This window comes from Podarcis muralis, chromosome Z (assembly GCF_964188315.1).
Source record: "Podarcis muralis chromosome Z, rPodMur119.hap1.1, whole genome shotgun sequence".
Classification (NCBI taxonomy): domain Eukaryota; kingdom Metazoa; phylum Chordata; class Lepidosauria; order Squamata; family Lacertidae; genus Podarcis; species Podarcis muralis.
Window position 1 is genome coordinate 32,156,737 of NC_135673.1, and position 20,058 is coordinate 32,176,794.

General features: G+C 45.4%; 1 protein-coding gene across 1 annotated transcript in view; it reads right to left on the minus strand.

Moving 5' to 3' along the window:
- MID2 (midline 2) overlaps positions 1 to 20,058 on the minus strand; it is a 192,463-nt gene that overhangs the window by 15,390 nt on the left and 157,015 nt on the right. The window contains exons 5-7 of the mRNA XM_028714265.2: positions 15,034 to 15,182; positions 11,117 to 11,244; positions 6,011 to 6,154 (exon numbers count right to left, since the gene is read on the minus strand). Coding sequence (XP_028570098.1) covers positions 6,011 to 6,154; positions 11,117 to 11,244; positions 15,034 to 15,182 — 421 coding nt within the window. The remainder of the gene's footprint in view (positions 1 to 6,010; positions 6,155 to 11,116; positions 11,245 to 15,033; positions 15,183 to 20,058) is intronic.

Genomic DNA, 20,058 nt, shown 5'->3' on the forward strand with positions numbered 1-20,058 from the left:
AATGGAAATTTCAATGTGATTTTTTAAAGCCTGTTTGTTTGTTTGTTTGCTTGTTTGTTTGTTTGTTTGAAAAAAGCAACATCTGCATCAGTAGTATCTTAGTGTTAGGCAGCAAAAGATCCAGTAGTAGCTTAATACTGATTTCCCTGTCAAAGGTTGAAATACTAATGATGTAGGTATCTTGAAGAGAGTGTGATTCTTCAATTCTATTCCCATTTATCTAGGATTAAGTCCCACTGCACTCAATGGGGCTTAGTAGACATGATGCATAGGGTTGTACTGTATCTCCCTCTGTCCTCCTGGGCACAAATGGATGAGTGCAGCGTCCTATGTAGAAGTGATGCTGCTCATACTTTCTCAAAGCAAAGGGATATGGGATAGACACATGTTCGCTTTTCAGCCTGGGTGCAAAATTGTTTTTATCTAATTCCCAGAGCCTATATCTAATTCCCAGAGGCATGGCTGCGGGAACTGTACATAAGTGAAGTACTTTATTCCTTAAGTTAAAGGTAGAGGTAAAGGGACCCCTGACCATTAGGTCCAGTTGCGGACGACTCTTGGGTTGCAGCGCTCATCTCACTCTATAGGCCGAGGGAGCCGGCGTACAGCTTCCAGGTCATGTGGTTAGCATGACTAAGCTGTTTCTGGTGAACCAGAGCAGCGCACGGAAACGCCGTTTACCTTCCCGCCGGAGTGGTACCTATTTATCTACTTGCACTTTGACGTGCTTTCGAACTGCTAGGTCGGCAGGAGCTGGGACTGAACAATGGGAGCTCACCCCGGCACGGGGATTCGAACCGCCGACATTCCGATCGGCAAGTCCTAGGCTCTGTGGTTTACAGAGTGCCACCCACATCCCATTCCTTAAATTAGGGTGGCATAAACACTCATGCAGGGTGTTCGAAAGGTTGCTACAAATATAACCTGGGATAATAATGAGAGGGTGTACAAGCTGGAAGAGTTCAGCCTTGGCAAGGAGACAAGCCTTAACCCAAAAGTAGGTAGTCCAAAGCTGTGTATTCAGATAACACAATGCCGGGCTCCAAAGCAGACTGGCAAATGCCCCACTGTAGTCATGATCCAGAACTGCTATGTCCTATCTGGGAGGCAGTGCTTGTGTGGCACAAAGGCCTACATGGAAAAGTGCTGCTTTTGTCTAGCGCAACGTTGCTCTGTATAAAAGAGGAAAGTATTTGTAGAGAGGCTTGATGTTTGCTAATGTGCACCCACACCTAGGAACGGTAATTTGTTAAGGATGTTGGGAACTGTAGCTCTGGAAGGCTTTAAACTACAGTTCCTAGGATGGTTTTGTTTTGTTTGTTTGTTTGAGAAGGGATGTGCTTGAAATGTGATCTATATGTATGCTATGGGTATTAAAAGTTAATGGAGCTGCAACCCAATTATCGAAATGTTAACAGTTATATCAATTAAATTAGTTATCAATTAAATTGCACAAATTTGCATGCTAATCGAAACAATATTTCTGAAGTATTTTCTTTGTTTTCAGGTGGTGTGCATTGCCTTACAGGAGGCAGTTGCTCTTGTCTGGCAACAGCTGAGAGGTTGCCTCTAAAGATGGCACTAGCTACTTCCAGTTTTTATAAGCACTTGCTTAAAACATTTTTCTAAAGTCCCTGCTACTTGATTAAACGGGAACACCTTTTCAGCCATTCCAAAGGTTTTTTAAAAATTGATTAACCCAACTGGTAGGACACCGAAGTCCCTTGTTATATATTGGGTTTGAACTAGCTTTGCGGCTGGCTCTCTTGCAAAAACCGAGTAGTAAAACAAAATAAAGGGGCAGATGTCGAATTCTGTTAAGGGATCTGCTTTTTTTAGTCAATTAGACTAGCTAATTAACAAACTGATAATTGTACACACCAATGTGCCTGGAGTAAGCTTAGTGGCTCACAAAGGGGGTGGGGTGGGGAGAGATTCATTGCCTTTCCTACAGTACTGGCAGGGCAAGTCACAGCTTTAAGCAGAAACAAAGAACTTGGCCTGGCTTGTGCGTATATTTTCTGAAAATTCTCACCAAGGCCTGCTGAGGTCCTCTTGGGGTTCTGTTGCAATATGACATCTCGGAGGGTGAAGCTGGGTTCCACAACAGTACCACCATTTTTTATTTTGCTCTAGGCTAGGAATTTGAAACCTGGGGGCTTCCAGATGCTGTTGACTACATTTCCCACCATCCCTGGCCATAGGATAGGTGCACTAAGGGAGTTGTAATCCAACAACATCTGGAGGTTCACAGGTTCTCCATTCCTGTTCTACAAGGCTGTGGGCTCAAGAGACCCAACGGGAAATTTCACACAGGTAAGTGAGTGGCAGAGAAAGACGGAGTGCTCTGTTTCTTCCAGAGAGGCACAAGTTCCCCATCCCTACTCTAGGTCAGTCTTCCTCAACCTGGTGTCCTCCAGATGTTTTGGACTACAACTCCCATAAACCCCGACACCATGTCCAAGGGTCAGTTACAGATCGTTCTCTGTACCAAGCTGAGAAAAGCTACAGTGGCCAGAACCCTTAAAAACACCCTACAATTCCCAGGATTCTCCATGATGGTTAAAGGTATGAGAGTGTTTTCAATGGTGTGGATATGACCCGAGCTTCAGAACAGGATGGAAAATGGGTTTCCTGGCCTGACAAGTTAGAAGGTGACTGTGGTCAAAATTTGGGGCTACAGAAGTAGAGCAAAGTCAGCTGATGAAACAGTCCTGTAAATGGAACGACTGGCCATACTTTTTGCATACCTGCCTTTCTGCCTCCCCATATATAGGCTACAGAGATCAAGACATGGAACCATAAGGTGCTAATTCCTTGCTCACAGGCTACACAGTATGTTAAGCGATGAGGTGCTGGCAGCTGTCACTTGCAACCTCTTTTTAATCCCTTCCCTGCCAAACAAAGTTTCCGCAGGAGTAATTAGACAAGAGAGACGTTTTCTATAAGAATTGTGATGTGATTCGGGGAGAAAAAGTAAATCGATCCTTTTATTATTAGCTGACTGTAAGCGCACCTCTAAATGGGCTGTAATGCATGCTTGCTAGTACAACTCCCTGAACGGCTGGTCTCCAGAGACTAGGTTTCATTACATGGAGTGATTCACTGGACCACCCACCACTGTGCACACAACAATTAAATTGGGTTGTCAACCCATCAAGAAGCAGAGTGAAGAGCAGAACTTCAGACTCTCTCCTCTTCTTCATCTTTTTTCCCCCTGGCTGCCTGGATTTGTGCTCCCTGGAACTCTTATTGAAGCTTCTGCCAAACTCACACTTCCCCTCACTAACACACCCTCTCTGCTAAGGTTGCCTTGGGAGTGGCCAGTCCTCAATGGAACAGAAGATATGCAATCTTCCCACTGGTGGAAAGAGAGAAAGGACAAGGAAAGCATAGAAGAGGGTCTGTTCATTCCCACAAATCCCAAGTACGATCTGTTCCCAAATATTGTAACCATTATTTCCTCGCACTAAATTGGTGTACTGCTCCACAATGTTATGTCTGCACCACAATGGCCACATGCACACCATACAATTAAAGCACATCCCACCCCAAAGGGAATCCCCAAAACTGTAGTTTGCAAAGGGTGCTGGGAATCACAGGATTCTTTGGTGTGTGCACAATGGATACCTAGTCAATGTTTCAGCCAGCCAGCCAGCCATGGATTACACACAAGCGTTCAGGAAAAAACGGTACAGACAGTTCAAGAATGTGCCATTTCAGAAGGCAAATAGGAATTCACATGTTCAGACACTTCTCCATGTTGAACCTCTCCCTGAATACAGGAACATAGCAGATTGGGGTGAGGCTTCAACCATGTGGTTTACTCTACCTATATTCTAAAGCAATATGTTCTTTTGAGGACGACACTATATTAATTTCCTCCTGAACATCTGAACTGACTTTTTTTTTTAAAAAAAATAGTTTTTATTAAAGATTTTCTTGTATAACAAAGAAAGAAAAATACATACGGCGTCTTTTCACGTTATCTAAAGTGACTTTTAACTAGCAAATGAAAAGTTTGCTTGTTTGCTTAACTAAAAAGATTCTTAACTGATGAGAGATAGGCAAGGAAGGGGAGGGATAAAAGGGATATGCAATGATAGAGTTTGAAGCTGGCTGTTCTGTGGACATGTTTCATTACCGATAAACAACAACTGTCTTGGGAAATCACCGTTCCTGCCCTCTCTCCATCACATCCTGTTAACCTGTGGCCGCTACACTTCTCTGCCCGGCAGTTTAACTCCATTACTTTCTTGATGGGCTATCTTGGAGACAAACTATTACACACCAGAAATAAAGCAAGCTACTCAGAGATTTGCCTTTACAATATTAACTTTAAATTCTCACGAACAACACCATCTTCTTTCCACTCTGTAATCACAGTCATGCAATATTCTGGCTTTGCTAAGGGGCCGATTCACAATCAAATTGCTGTGCTGAGAGTCTTGAGTTGAGTGCAGAAGCCACTGAATGATGCCAGCTTCTCCAAGCGCCAACTGAACTGTGTTTACCACAGCACCACTTTTCAGAAGCTCAGTGATGGTACAGAAGGCTCAGGCTCAGGTCAAACAGCAAGCCTCCGACAAACCCTTTTCCATGTGTCAAACTTTGCATGCACCTCCCTCAATCCACTTTCAACATGCTGATTTTGTTGGGTGAATTTCCTCTGGTTTACACAGCACAGAATGTAGTTAGAAAAAAATATACAGACAGCTTAATAAAGAATACCTCATGTGTTTTTACTTTAGGTTTGCTTCAGATATTTATTCTAGTCATGCAGTTGCTCTGCGGGCTTTGCTCAGAATTGATATCTGCTTGTATAAAGCAGGAGAGACATGGCTCAAAGCCAATTTTAACCATGGTAAGTAAAGTTTCCCATAGGCAACCATGTTGAGCAGATAACCTTCAAGAAGATCCTGTCATCGGGACATTGAAGCTAAAGGTTGACTTGGTAGTCTTGCTAACACTCACCCTTATAGCCTGACCCAGGGCTTCCTCCGAGTTTATATACTCCAAACCTTTCAGTGTGTTTCCCCATCATCATCGCCACCACCACCAAAGGTTCACCCACACTTTTTGTTGCATTTCTAGGCGCAGGTCTGGGTTTCCCAGGTCCATATCTAAGTGAGGTATGGTTTGTTGTTGTTTTTTTGATCCCAGAACTATCTCTGGGGAAACCTGTGTTTTACCACTGAATGAGAGCAAATGGAAATCAGGTTTTGAGCGGGTTGCTGTTGCTCCAATTCAGTGGCAAAACACAGTTTTTTTGCTCTAACTACTCAAACACAGGGCTGGAAAGTCCGGACCTTTGCCCAGGAAGTACAGAGCAAAGCTAAGTGTGGCTGAGCAGCAGGACTTGAACTACTTAGGGGTGGGGGAGAGAAAGACTTTTCTACTTAAGATCCCTCGGGACGTCCTTTTTATTGTGCATTCATGATTATTGGTTTTCATGGTTGCATTGGTTCAGTTATACATGAAGCCACGTTCGATACTGTTTGTGCCTGCAAACTTTTTTGGGGTGCACATACAGTATTATTTCCAACTGGTGCATGTCACATAGTTTCCTGCTGAAATCCTGACACACTTCATTCCACAAATGTTCTGGGGTTTTGAGGGGGGTGGGGTTATTTCTGTTGTATTACAGTGCAAGAGCATCCTTCTAGATTACAATAATGTGGTAACACTGAGTAGTCACTTAAGAAAAAAATGTGGACATTTCTGTATAAATCCACCACTAATTTATTATTAGCCAATGGTACGTTGCAGAATATACCTACTGAAAAATCAGTCTGGAGCGGCCCTTAAAGAAGAGAGTCACACATACTCCATATACCCTTTCTCTCCTTATCTCAGTTTTCTGAACTATAGCCTTGGTTGCTCTGGATCCAGAGGATTTGCAAAAGGTGTGAAAAGGTGAAAGTATAAAATACAGGAAAATACTGCAGGCCCATCTACAATGAGTTGAACTTCATGTCCAGGAAATAGATGCTAGCCAACAGCTACTTACTGATGAAGTTTGCCTGGCCAGTGAAGATGGTGTACTGGAGCTCATATGAGCTGACGCTGAACTCATCATCTGAGATCCAGTGGACAGTGATGGTGTCATGAGAGGCAGTGCAAAGCTCTTCACGAACCGATGGTGGGTTGGGCGCTGTGGGGGCAACAGTTGACATGAGGCAGAAAGTTAACAGCTTCAGAGATGCCTTAAAGAAGTCATGTTAGCCACCAGAAAATATAAAAAGCACTAGAAATGGGGGGGGGGGGAAGGTTAGAAGTTATCCACTTTGATCAAGTACAGTGGTGCCTCACAAGACGAAATTAATTCGTTCTGCGAGTTTTGTCGTCTTGCGATTTTTTCCGTCTTGCGAAGCACGATGTTGGGAAAGTTTTGGAAAAACTTCAAAAATCACCAAAGTCTTTAAAAACCTCAAAAAAGGCTACCACACCGCGTGCTATGAGTTGCTCCTCGAAGTCGTCGCAACTGTATTAACGGTGTTAAGAAAAAGGAAAGTTTCCGTCTTGCGAAGCAAACCCATAGGGAAAATCGTCTTGCGAAGCAGCTCAAAAAACCAAAAACCATTTCGTCTAGCGAGTTTTTTGTCTTGCGAGGTACCACTGTATGTTATTTGAACAGCCCAGCACTGTGGAAATTGTAATCAATGAGTCAAAATTCAGGTGAGCAGTTTACTCTTGCAGATTGAGTTCAGGGAAGACTTGTTTTGTCAGACTGCAACAGAAGCTAGTTTGGTATAGCACTGATTGGCTTGCAACCATTCCATAGCAACCCCCCCCCCGCTCTGAAACTCTTTTAACATAACTTTTCCTTTAAAAAAAAAAAAAAATGATGGACAAACATTTAACAAAATACAAGAAGGACTAAAATAAAATATAAGGGGTGTCCAGAGGAAGAATATAGAGGTGGGGAGGAAAACAGAGGAATAAACCATCATGATGATGGGGGAAGAATGGGGCTGCCCTCTCAACAATTCTTCAGAAGGCTGCAGGTAGCTGGGAATTTTAAGTTCTCACAGGATGTCACTTTCATTCACAATGATAAAAAAGACTCATTTAAGCAATGCTGCTCTATGTAATTACATGCTCCTTTAATCAGTTAATTGACAGGCTCTTCAGCTTCTAAAGCTAGACATCTAATTTGCTTAAAGTTGTTTAACTGGCAGATTTCCAAACATATCATTTCCCCAAAGACCTTATCTTATGCCATTGTTACCTGTGATATGTGGGGATAACACAGGGCATTCAGACACCAGAGGAAAAAAATCCTAATGGCATCCTGTATGTCCTACTAGTTAAAAACAGAGCACAATGTCCTGGGAAGGTCTCCTGTGAAAGTCTTAGTGAAACGAACAAGAGCTGTGCCAGAGTACCATTGAGCAGACCGGCTTGTAGCTCAGTGATCATGGCCGCATGTTTAACATGTGGAAGGTCCCATATTCAAGCTCTGGCATCTCCAGTTTTTTTAAAAAAACCCAAAAACCAGATAGCAGGTGATATGAAAGACCCTCACCTGAAAACTTGGAAAGTTACTGTCAGCCAGAGGAGCAAATACTGCATAAGGTAGGCCAGGTATAATGTAATTCCTCTGTTCCCAAAAGATTGTGTCCTTGCCTCGGCATTGTCTGAATTTCATAGAATCATAGAGTTGGAAGAGACCACAAGGGCCATCGAGTCCAACCCCCTGCAAAGCAGGGGGTGAAGAATTTGTGGCTTCCCATATGGATTACTGCAATGCATTTCATGTGGGGCTTCCCTTGCACTTGACCCGGGAGCTGCAGTTAGTAAAGAATGCTGCAGCACAGTTGCTGAAGAGCAAGACCCTTTAACATCTGTGCTCAGAGACCTGCACTAGTTGCCTATTTGCTACTGAGCCAAGTTCAGTGTGTTACTCTTGGTATATAAAGTCCTTAGGGTGGCGGGCGCTGTGGTCTAAACCACTGAGCCTCTTGGACTTGCCGATCAGAAGGTCGGCAGTTCGAATCCCCGCAATGGAGTAAGCTCCCATTGCTCTGTCCCAGCTCCTGCCAACCTAGCAGTTTGAAAGCATGCCAGTGCAAGTAGATAAATAGGTACCACTGTGGCTGGAAGGTAAACGGCATTTCCGTGCACTCTGGTTTCCATCATGGTGTTCTGTTGCACCAGAAGCAGTTTAGTCATGCTGGCCACATGACCCGGAAAGCTGTCTGTGGACAAACGCCAGCTCTCTCGGCCTGAAAGCAAGATGAGCACCGCTACCCCAGCCGCCTTTGACTGGACTTAACCATCCAGGGGTCCTTTACCTTTATATATACCATATTTTTTGTGCTATAAGATGCACTTTTTTCCTCCTAAAAAGTAAGGGGAAATGTGTGTGCATCTTATGGAGCGAATATGCAGCTATCGCTGAAGCCAGCAGAGGAAGAGCAAGAGCTGCGCAGCGCCTCTTGTTCTGCTGGCTTCCCAGCGAAGCGGGATGAGGGACAGAAGGGGCTCCGTAAGGGCTCCCTTCCATTCCTCCTCCTGTTTCGCTGAAGAGGCGCTGCACTGCTATCGCTGAAGCCAGCAGAGCAAGAGGGATGAGGAATGGAAGGGAGCCCTAACGGAGCCCCTTCCATCCCTCATCCCGCTTTGCTGGGAAGCCAGCAGAACAAGAGACACTGCGCAGCTCTTGCTCTGCTGGCTTCAGCGATAGCTGCACAGCTTGCTCTGGCTTTTCAGGGAGGTGGGAGAAGGGATGGAGGGCAGCCCGTCAATCCCTTCTCCCATCTCCCGGAAAAGCCAGCAAGAGCCGCTCTATCTTTAAAGAGCTGCGCCGAGTGAGCGTGTCTGCAGCTCTTGCTGGCTTTTCTTGTTTTCCTCTTCTAAAAAAATAGGTGCATCTTATGGTCGGGTGCATCTTATAGAGCGAAAAATACGGTATATACAGTCCTTAATAACTTGGGACCAGATCACTTGCTGGATCGCCTTACCCCATATATGCCACCTTGATTCCTTTGATCTGTGGAGTTGGCATTGTGACAGGTGCCACATAATACTTGTCCCACAGCCAAAATCAGTATTTTAGCGTGGCAGCACCTACACATTGTAACTCCTTGCCTATTGTCATCAGGCAGGCTTTATTTTCTGGCTTTCCCTGGACAATGCAAGCTCTCTTAGCCACTTGCTTCATTTCCCAACCCCTCTTTGGTGGATCTACTACTATCCATTTAACTCCAGATATTAACACACTGCTTAATTTTCTCTCTCTGCAGCTTCAGTCCACTGGGAAATTTCACCAGAATCAATCCGTGGCCCCTTGCATAATGCGACAGATGGCTGGGAGGGCCTCCTGTCCATGAAAGACAGAGAGATCACATATTAAGGCTGAAACAATGAAATCCGACTCAAGACATTTGGACATAATCAGGTTAATAAACTAATTAAAGCCAAGCTGTCCTGTCAAAACTTGTGTGTGAATGTCTCTCTCTGTGTGAATGTGTGTGTTTTAATAAAAGGAATTTTTAAAAACCCAGAATTTTAAAATTGAAACCCTGGGAACAAGTCACATTCCTCTGCACTATGCCAATTTTCACTTGCCCTGCTACAATAAGCAATTGGATTTACAGATTGAGAGGCCTAAGGACTTCTGTAGAATTTCTCCTAAAAGATGCATGCTTCTAAGGGAGCCATAGAGAGGCTGCGCTGACTGGCAGTGGCTCTTCAGTGTCTCAGGCAATGAGCCCTAGGAGATGTCTTTGACTGAATAAGCGACATTCTGCATGCAAACAGGTGCTCTGTCAGTGGGCTATGGCCTTGGTCAATGTCCAACAGAATGAGGTGATATGGTAGACTGAGCACAGGCCCCCTCAGAGGCCCAGAGAGACCTGGGGCCACGTACAGTTTTGGAGGCCCCTGATCATAATAAAAGCTTTTTTAAAAACGGCAGCACTTGAAAACAAAATAAGGCACCAAATAAAGAGTAAATAGCTTGCTTACATAATCAGCTGATTGAGAAGACATGCTCATCACAATCTTGTGCCATTGGAAGTGACTTTTAGATCAAAATTTAGAGACATTTTTAGCTCTTTAATACGACAAATTCTACATCAGTTTACAAAATACATGTATGTTTTTTACCAAATTAAAATGTTTGTTTAAAGCATTTGCTCATATTTACAGTTCTAAGCTGACAGAACACATCATGCTTTAGCTTGATATGCATAAAAACAAGTTGTTAAACTTATTAAATCTCCCCACATTAAGAAGTGTCTAAATTTGAGGACCCCTTTGAGCTTGAAACCTAGGACAAATGACCCTCTTGTCCCCCTTGAGTTGGCCCTAACTCTACCATCTCAAGATGAAAGTGAGGAAAGCCCCATTTAGAAATGCTCCTATGCAGAAACCCAGCACAGCAAGAAGAGGACTTTGCTTATTTTCTACTTGCAGGAAGTATTATATGTAGGGAAGCATTCAAAAACACCATATGCCCACCCATCACCTCAAGTGGATGCAGGACACTTGCATACATGGACCAGGTCCTGCAGGCCTGGCTAATGAACTTAAGTGGCACCTGCTGTTTGGAGTAAACATCACCCACCTACTCCATTTCTTGGCTAACAAATATAGCAAAGGTGTGTGGCTATGAAGCTGCTGATGCTTCTTACTCTGGCAGCAGCTGCTTTTGCCTACCAGGGAAGAGCAGTTGCTCCGCAGGTAAGCAAGCCTCCTCTGCTTACCAGAAACCTATTGCTACTACAGCTGCCATGAAGCAGAACAGAGTCTCCTCTTAAGGATGAGTCAAAAGACATTGTTAGCCAGCCCCTGGGACTCTCTTTCCCTCTCCATTTGTGCTTGAGTCTGGTGGAAGGGAATCTTGTCCCCTTCCACAGGATTTCAAAACAAGCAGAAGACGAGTCAGATAACACTGTGTTCTGCACTGGTGGAATCAGAGCCCCTGTGAAATGCCAACTGAGCTGTAACATTGGTATTACCCCAAAAGCATAAGAAACAAATGATAAGGAAGCCATATCCTGCCCCCGGCCCCCAAATTTCCACTGACAGGTTTACAAAGAAAGCAGGTCAAATTGGGAGTGGGGAAAAGTTTAGGGATGTGCGGAGGGATTGCAGAATCGGCACAAACCTGTTAGATAATCCAGCCCCTCCAGCAGTTTCTTCTCTCTGGAAAAATCTAAAGCAAAGTTTTCAAAGGCATCATTTAAATTGATATCGGGTATCAAAACTTGAGAGGATGCTGTTGCCATGGCGACCCTGAAAGACAGAAGAGAGCATCAATATACATTAGGTGGTGTTTGTAACTCCCAGGCGGCACTTTGATTTTTGATTAAAGAGCTGAAAACAGCCTGGCAGTGATATAACCACCAGCAGGAAGAGGAGGGGAGGAGAGACGCCCAGGCTTCAAATGCAGGACCTCGATTGCCCGTGCAAGAGGCTGGTAGCTGGAAGATTGTGTAATGAGCTCCCCTCCCCAATTCCCAAATCCTTCCTTGATCTCCACAAGAGCCATATGCATCCCATTCGCTTGGAGAGGTGGTAGAAATCAGAAGCCCTTGGAGGCTCAAATCCTCCAGATCAGTATCCATCACCTTTTCAGATCCTGGTACCACATTTAACTTCAATACTTCACTTTTAATATTTTTACCCTACCTCCTTTGTGCTTCTCCTTCTCTCTCTCTCTACCACAATCTTTCCCACTGTTCCCCCATCTTTATGTCTCCCTTCCTCTCCTTCACTTAAAAACTTTATAAAAGAATATAAAAGAAGAGAGTGACCCTGGTGGAACTCATCTTAGAGCAGGTTATGACCCAGTTAATTTAGGCATTTGGACTAGATGATTATCAAAATTTATAGCAATGTCAAATACTTGTCATGTTCCCCTTCCCCACCAAGCTCCCAATACAGTGGTACTTCGGGTTACATATGCTTCAGGTTACATATGCTTCAGGTTACAGACTCCATTAACCCAGAAATAGTACCTCGGGTTAAGAACTTTGCTTCAGGATGAGAACAGAAATCACGCAGTGGTGGCGCGGTGGCAGCCGGAGGCCCCATTAGCTAAAGTGGTGCTTCAGGTTAAGAACAGTTTCAGATTAAGAACAGACCTCTGGAACAAATGAAGTACTTAAACCGAGGTACCACTGTACCTTAACCCTCACTATGGGATGTTTTGAATCCCTATATTTGAGTCCTAGCATTGAATACAGGGGCAGGGGCACCTGCCTTGCGTTCAGAAAGTCCTAGGCTCAACCCCCTGGCATTGCCAGTTAAAAAGGATCCCGAGTGCTGGCAAAGCATCTGCCTGGAGGCAGAGGAACCTACCACCAGTTAGAGTAGAATAACTTTTTCCAACTTGGTATCCTCTGATTTTTTTTGGACTACAATGCCCATCATTCCCGAGCACTGGTCATGCTGGTTGGAGCTGACGGGAGTTGGAGTCCAACAGCCTCTGGAGGGTACCAGGCTAGGGAAGGCTGGAATAGATATTGCTGGATTTGATGGACCAGTGCTCTGGGCGTCACACATAGGCTCCATCTGTGCTGAACATTTAAAGCTGCATGTGCTGCTTTAAACAGTCATGGCTTCCCTTCAAAATATCCTGGGAACTGTTGTTGGTTAAGTGTGCTGAAAACTGTTAGGAGGCCCCTATTCCCCACCCCAGAGCTACAATTCCCAGAGTTCCCTGGGAAGAGAGATTGATTGTTTAACTATTTGAGAACTGTAGCTCTGGGAGAGGAACAGGGGACTCCTGTCAACTCTCAGCATCCATAGCAGACTACAGTTCCCAGATTTATTTTTATTCTTTTGTGGGGGAAGAAGCCATGACTGTTTAAAGTGTTTGATACTGCTTTAAATGTACAGTGCAGATGAGGCCATATTTTACATCCAGGGCCTGGGATTGATTCAAGAGTGAACCATGTCTCAAACTAACCCATGCTTCAAAGAAGAACTGCAATCCAGTGGACAGCAAGAGTAGCCATCCCAAAATCTGTGAACGTATGAAGTTAGAAGGAAAAGGAACTCTCAGAGCCTTTACCTTCTCACAACACAGGATAACTAAAAATCACCCCTATGTTCCAGGGGTGTAAGGCAGGGTTTCCCTGTTCCCTAACAGCCTCCCAGAAGGCGTTGAGCCCCTACACCCTTTTTGTTTTTAGATACTACCCAGCGACTACTGTGGCTTGCTCATGGGATGACAGTGAAGAGTCTGATCCTGTTTGGCAGCAATCAGCCTAGCATATTCGCACTAGCGCTTGCGGTCTCTTTCCCTGGCCTGATGGGGGGATGGCCCACTTCTGCATTCTCTCTGATCTCTTTGGCGTTTTGACGCTGCTGCAAAAGCAGCTCCCACTCCAAGCTGTTAATTTGGCCGAGCTGGAGGCGCTCTCGTGTACTTAAAGAAAGTTCACATTAAATCTGTAAATAATTGAAAGCAACAAAACCCAAAACTCCTCCTTCCCTTGTGTGACAGTCTGGGGGGAAAGGAGAAGAACTGAAAATAAACCGAAGTGCTTGAAAAGATTCAAGGTCATGTACAGACATCCGTGCAAAGGTGGATACCTGCCCAGAGGAGGCTGCTACTGCCACTAGAGAAAACTCTTGTTGCTATAGTAAGGATCACTAACACTAGTGCCTGCCCTCTATGCAGCTTCCTCCCCATCCTTCTTCAGATTCAGTCCTTTATTTCTCTAGCAAACAGATGAAATCCGCTAGGGCCCCTGGGGGAGGTAGTCTCTGGTGGGTCTCCTCTGCTGTCATTGGGTCTGGGTGGGTCCTGTGGGACACTTAAAGGGTGGTTAGATGTAGCTGCCTGATGCTGCTGAGTTCTGGGCCATTGGGGGGCAGGGCAGGCAACCAGCAGTGAGTCCTGGCAGCTACCCAAGGATGGCATGTGCTGATGCTGGTTCTGAATCCCTCTAAAGAACACCTGCAGCCGCAGCTGTCATCCCAAGACCATTGTGCTTTGAACCCTAAGAAAAGCTTTAGGCCCTGGGGCAGGCAGATGAAACACAAACATTGAGGCCGCCGTCACCCAAACAGCTGCTTTCAGTTTTAACGGATCTCGAGCATCGCTTTAATTCCTGTGACATTCTGTCTGAGGCAATGGGTCAAGGTGAGGAGACAGCAGGAGTATGGGATTCTCATTAAATCAACCATTAAATCCTGAATCGATTTGCAAATGCCTGCCAGATTCTGCCACTTCCACTCCCTCCATCTATGGTGGTTCCATCCACAGAAAAGGGGCTGTAGGCTCAGTGTTTGAGTACATATTTTTCATGTAGAAGGTCCCTTAATCAACTCAGGTAGTGCTGAGAAAGACCCCTTCTTGAAACGCTAGACTAAGAGCAGCCAACATGGTGCCTGATCACAGGATAAGTATCTTCAACCTTTTCAGACCCACTTTTAACCCAAATGTCCACTTGGGGACCCATTTCTTAATCCTTTGCCATATATCTGTAGGGTGCTAGTGCTCCTGTTGCGACCCACCTTGGATCTGGCTGCAACCCACTAGTGCAGTGGTTCTCAACCTGTGGGTGCCCAGATGTTGTTGGACTACAACTCCCATCATCCCTGAGCTCTGGCCTTGCTAGCTAGGGGTGATGGGAATTGTAGTTCAACAACATCTGGGGACCCACAGATTGAGAAAGGCTGCACGAGTGGGTCCCAACCCACCAGGGGAAGGCCAGTGTCATAGGCCAAGCCAGCTGAGACTGATGGGAGTTGTGGGTATATTTGATTTTTATTTTATTTATTAGATTTATATACTGTCCAAAAATCCCAAGGCGGTGTTCAATTCTAGCCTCGCCAGCTGGGACTGATGGGAACTGCATTCCAATAACATTTGCAGACCAATACATTGGTTATCCCTTCCCTAGGCACTGTGTACTGAGCTAGATAAATTAGTGGTCTGACTTGAGGTAAAGACTATTTCTATGTTCAACAAGAGGGACAAAGCTCACTGGTAGAGCATGTGGGCATTATTTTGTGGGCAAGATAGGTCCGCATGCTGTCCCAGTCATTTTAAGGAGTAAGAGGCCATACCTCTCTGCCACGTTCTTTGCTGTCTGCAGGAACCGTGCGTGGTCATTCTCCTTCAGGATGTGGTCAGCCTGGTTGATGAGGACAGTCGACCGCTCCAGGCACTGCCGGCAATTGGCTACCTGCTGGGCCAGCTTCCTCAGCTTCATCACCTTGGAGAAATGGGCAGATGGGGAAAAAACAACAGGATTTGCTGAAGCAACAACTGAAGCCTCATTAGTGCACAGGGAAGCAGGCAGGTGACATTCAAAGGCAGTGGCTTATATCACTGAAATACTGGCAAGCACATCAAAAGGAAAAACCATGGGGTGGGGAAAGAGAAATGAAGTGACCTCACAAGGGAGGTTGCAGAATGAACAAGCAGATGAAAAGAACTACCATGGGAAGAGGGGAAGAATTGTGGTATCCCCAGGCAAGGTCTTTCTCTGTGAGGAATTTAGGCCTTGGAGGCCCTACTGGAAAGAACAGCTCTTAGAGGCTCTGAGGATATCTGCATCTATATGCTTGGAATCAGAATAGGCCACCTCAGCCCCCTGCTGCTCACTCAATGTTCATCTCTCCAGCATCTTCAATGGCAATGCAAGTCAATAGGACCAAAATTGTATAGGACACAGCTACTCCACCAATGGAAATCAACAAGAAGAAACACATTGAAATGGTTGCTGTATAAAACTGGTTTCCTTTGCCCATATCATGCCAACCTTAAGGCCAAAGAAGACATGGAACTATTCATGCACCTAAGAACCCCCACCCCACGCTTGCCATTTACATTAAAAATAAAGCAGTTCCAGTGATTGCTAATTGTGTGAATGGTACCACATCCTAGTCTGGCCTTCTGCCAGCCTGTTCAGACTGACTGACCTTCAAGTTTCATCCTTCCTTGGCTGCCTTAAGCTCAAGCAACATAGCTGGATCTCTATCGTTTTGTCTCTCCCTTTTAGGCTGTGTCTTCTGTGTTAATTATTCATTATACTCAATTAATTATGTACATGTGCCCAGAGGCAGCTGCACATGAAGTCCATTTCAAGGAAATATGCTTTAAAAAGAGAAAAGTTCTGGACACACACCTGCTGGAAAATAGCTACAGGTGCACATACACCGCATGATTTTTTCAAAAAGTACTGACACTAGAAAGTGGACAAAGGTAGGACATGAGCTGCCCAGTCATGTCCCTGGGAGACAAACATGAGAATTCTCTTCCTGCCGCAAAAGAACTCTTGTCCCATTCATGCAGCAGAGCCAGTGTGGCACATTGGTTAGAGGGCTGGGCTTGGAACAGTGGAGACACAGCTTCAAAATCACCCCTTGGTCATGAAGATTCCTGGGTGGCCTTGGGCCAGTCACTACTATCACATATGCCACTTTCAGCTCCTTGAAGGAAAATCAGGATATAAAACAGGTGGAGAAGCTATTTCAGCCCATGGTTTGCATTTCCTTATGCAAACTTTTCCAGTGTCCTCATATCAATGGTGGGCAGGACGAGAACTGCCCTACACCCTCCCTTTCTTACACACGCATGCCCCCTCCCCATTCAATTATTTCTCTTGTCCCCTTCTCTCAATAAATCCATCCTGTCTATTTTTCAGACTGCAGTAGCAGCTGGACAGTCTGAATGCTGAAAAGGGATGCACTGCTTGACCCACACAGATGGGTTGTTCTGATTCCCTCCCCTGAATTATTTGGGTACTTCTGTGTGCCGTGCAGAGCCCAACCAAGCCCAAATGACAGCAGCTCTCAGCGCTCTTCCTTGTCAGCTTCTAAATCAGAGCTGGAGTAGCTGCCCTGGGGCAGCCTGTCAGTTTGAAGCCCTTCTCTGACAAGTGAAGGGAAGATGGCAGAGCCCCCACCGGTGATGGGCAGAAATGCTGCAGTATCTCTCCCTCCCATCCTCCCCGCCCCACCGTCTCTCTGGATGCCTGTCACTTCCATCAAGAAAGGGTATAATTAACCCCTACCCTGACGCCAACCTCATCACCAGCAATCCATTCCAAGGATGCACTTCCGCTGCACTGATCCAGCTTTCTCTCCTACTTTTTTTGCACTCTCCTGTTCAGGAATTTACATTCAGGTACCCAAGATTTGCAAAAGCAAGAACGAACCACCAACATTTCCAACTTCAGAAGAGTAAAGGGCAAGAAAGCGTGCTATATCCGATCCTTCCTCACCAGTCCTCAAGGGGACCACCCTGTAACAAGAAATGCTGTCTACCTATTACAGCAGGTGGGGAACCTCTGACCCAAGGGTCAAATGTGGTGCTCCAGGCCTCTCTATCCAGCCCCTGGGGCTCTCTGCTGGTCACACTCCTTACACAGCCTCACTCTGGACGCTCCAGGAGTGTTTTTGCCTGGCTGGAATGTGTCCTTGAACATTGATCATGCCTCATTCTTACCTGGATGGGAGTCTGAGAGGTATGTATGGGTCTGCATAGAAACCTGTGACTTTTGCATGGCTGGAATGTAGTCTGCCGTATAGAGGCAAGAAGCGCTTCTATTGCCCTGCCTGCTTTTACTGATGGCTCCAGACAATGGTAATGGGGGGAAAGAGTCCTCAGAACAGAAAAGGTTTCCCAGCCCTGAATTCTAGAGAATGAAATCCCCAATGCAACAGTAGCACAATACATTTTTTAGGCTGAATAAGTATGTCACAAAAAAGTGAACAGACTTTAGAATTCATAAATATTCCACCATCACATTGTGATAGTTTAATATCTAGCCTGAAAAAGAGTGCTGCTGAACTCAAAACTTGCTTAAGTGTTTGGCTCTGATAAAAGAACCAACGAGTGCTGTTTTTGGATTAGCTCTGAAAACAGAGATGGGGAACTTGTGGCCCTGCAGATGCTGCAGGAATACAATTCCCATCATTCTGACTATTGGCTATGCTGGGGCCTATTGCTTATGCAGAGGTAGCTGTTAGCGCACAAGTCATGGTTGGAGGCTCAATAAATCCAGTGGGGGGGGGCAGGGAGCTAGAAAACCAACAACTGAAATGTCAAGAAGCATTTAGTACGGGGAGAGGAAGAAATAATATAAGGGGGGGGGAATACATTAAACAATTGATTAAACACTAAAATCACAAACACCCAAAGAGTGCAGGCAACACATAAACTAAGAATCTTACACAGATGTAGAATTTAAGTGGGGAAACCTCAAATCTGTGAACTTCTTCTAGGCAAAATAGCCCTGAAGCCAACAGACTCGGGTTCGACCTAGAGAAACTTCCAAATTACAGTTCAGGTTTTGTAAAGGTCTCATCTGGTTTGACTCTTTCTTCTCACACACATCAAAAGAATGGAGGTTGAACTATATCAAACCCAGGAATAAACCACCACCAAGACATGGCACCAGTGTTAAAAGACCTGCTACTGGGCTCCATTCAAGGTTCTTGTACCAGTGTACTAAGTCCTGAACAACTTAGACCAGGATATCTTAAGGGCTGTTGTAATTAAAACTGGGATATAAATTCTTTAAATAAATAGATTTTCCTATGATGATGATGATGATGATGATGATGGATGGGACCAAACCTTTGTTTTTACTGCATGGGTTCATCCCACAGTTTCAAATTCCAGTTCAAACAGGGACCATACTGCCGGGGAATTCTAAGATGTGACTAAATAAATAAGCAAACCTCACACGCTGCCTGAATCCTTCTCTTTCAGAGTGAAGGATGCATGGAAGCAGGCACAGGTTGTGCTGATAGCAGATGTGCTCTGGGATTGAGCTGTGTTCACACCAGATGACAAGTTTGATTTATGACTGATATTTCTGCCATTACTTTGGCCTGGGGTAACAGTGCTGCCCAGTAATAGCCCTGCCAAACTCAACTAGCAAGAATTTCATACATGCAGAGTCACTGGCTGTTAAGTCAGAGCTGTCTTGTTCGAGCTCTGAGATGGAATGAACGCTGGTGTTAAATGCGCTGTGAATTCGTAACTGCGTACTGCAACAACCCTGGAGGGTTACGGAGGAAGCAGCACAATGGCAGGCTCCCAAGAAAATGCTTGCTGGCCACAGGACTGTACGTCCTCCACCACCATCACCACAGCAATGCATTCCAGCTCAGCAACAGCACATGCAGTGATGGTTTTCTTCCTGGAAGAGCAACTCCTTTGCAGCAAGGAAGTTGCCGCATCAACGCCTGGCACCTCCAGTTTGAAAAAAGGACTGGAAGGAAGGTGATAGGGAGGACCTCTGCTGGACAGCTACTGTCAGTCACTGTAGGCAACCCTGGGCTGGATGGACAAAATAGTCTAGTGTGGTATAAGGAGAAGACTGAATTTACAGGGAGCAGGGCTGTACTTAAGAGCTTGGGCTTTCGTTTCCTAGGATATGACCTATTATTATCCTGCAGCCATCCCAGCTTGAAGGTGCCTTTGCATTAGCAATTACCACTGGAACCACTACTGAACGTTGTCTCTACTACAATAGGGTTCCAATGATTTTTTTGGGGGGTGTGCTTGAGGTTGTGCAGCTCCCCTTTCTGAGATGACAGGATGGGGAGGAAAAAACCAAAGCTTGCTAAGTGCAGAGGTGCAGAGCAATTAATGCCTTTCCCGTCTCCTTGCTGCCACGCTCTGCTCCTGCCAATCTTCCCCTGCTCACCTTCATTCATCATTACTGGAAATGTCAAAGCCGATGCCAAGCAGGAGCGAGAGGGAGTGAGAGAGACGCTCATTCCAGCTAGCAGCAGGCAGACCAGAACTTCAAATGGTTGTTTGCACAAGGAAATGACTCTCCTGCTGGGATTTAATGGGCTGATGGATGGTTCGTTTATGCCCAGACTCATCAAGAAAACGATCAGAAGGAAAGAAGGGGGAAAGGAGGGCTTCCAAAAAGCAGAGGCTGCAAACACCTGGCATGGTGAGGAGGTGAGTGGCACAGTGCCCAGCTCTCCCTCCTCCTCAGAGTTGGGTTGCTGGGCAGGGAAGGCCCTGCAAGAAAGGTAATGGGGCAGAAGCAAGAGTTTTTGCCTTGTCATTTCTGGAGCATCATAGAATTAAGTGTTGCATATTGCAAATTCAGTCTTCTA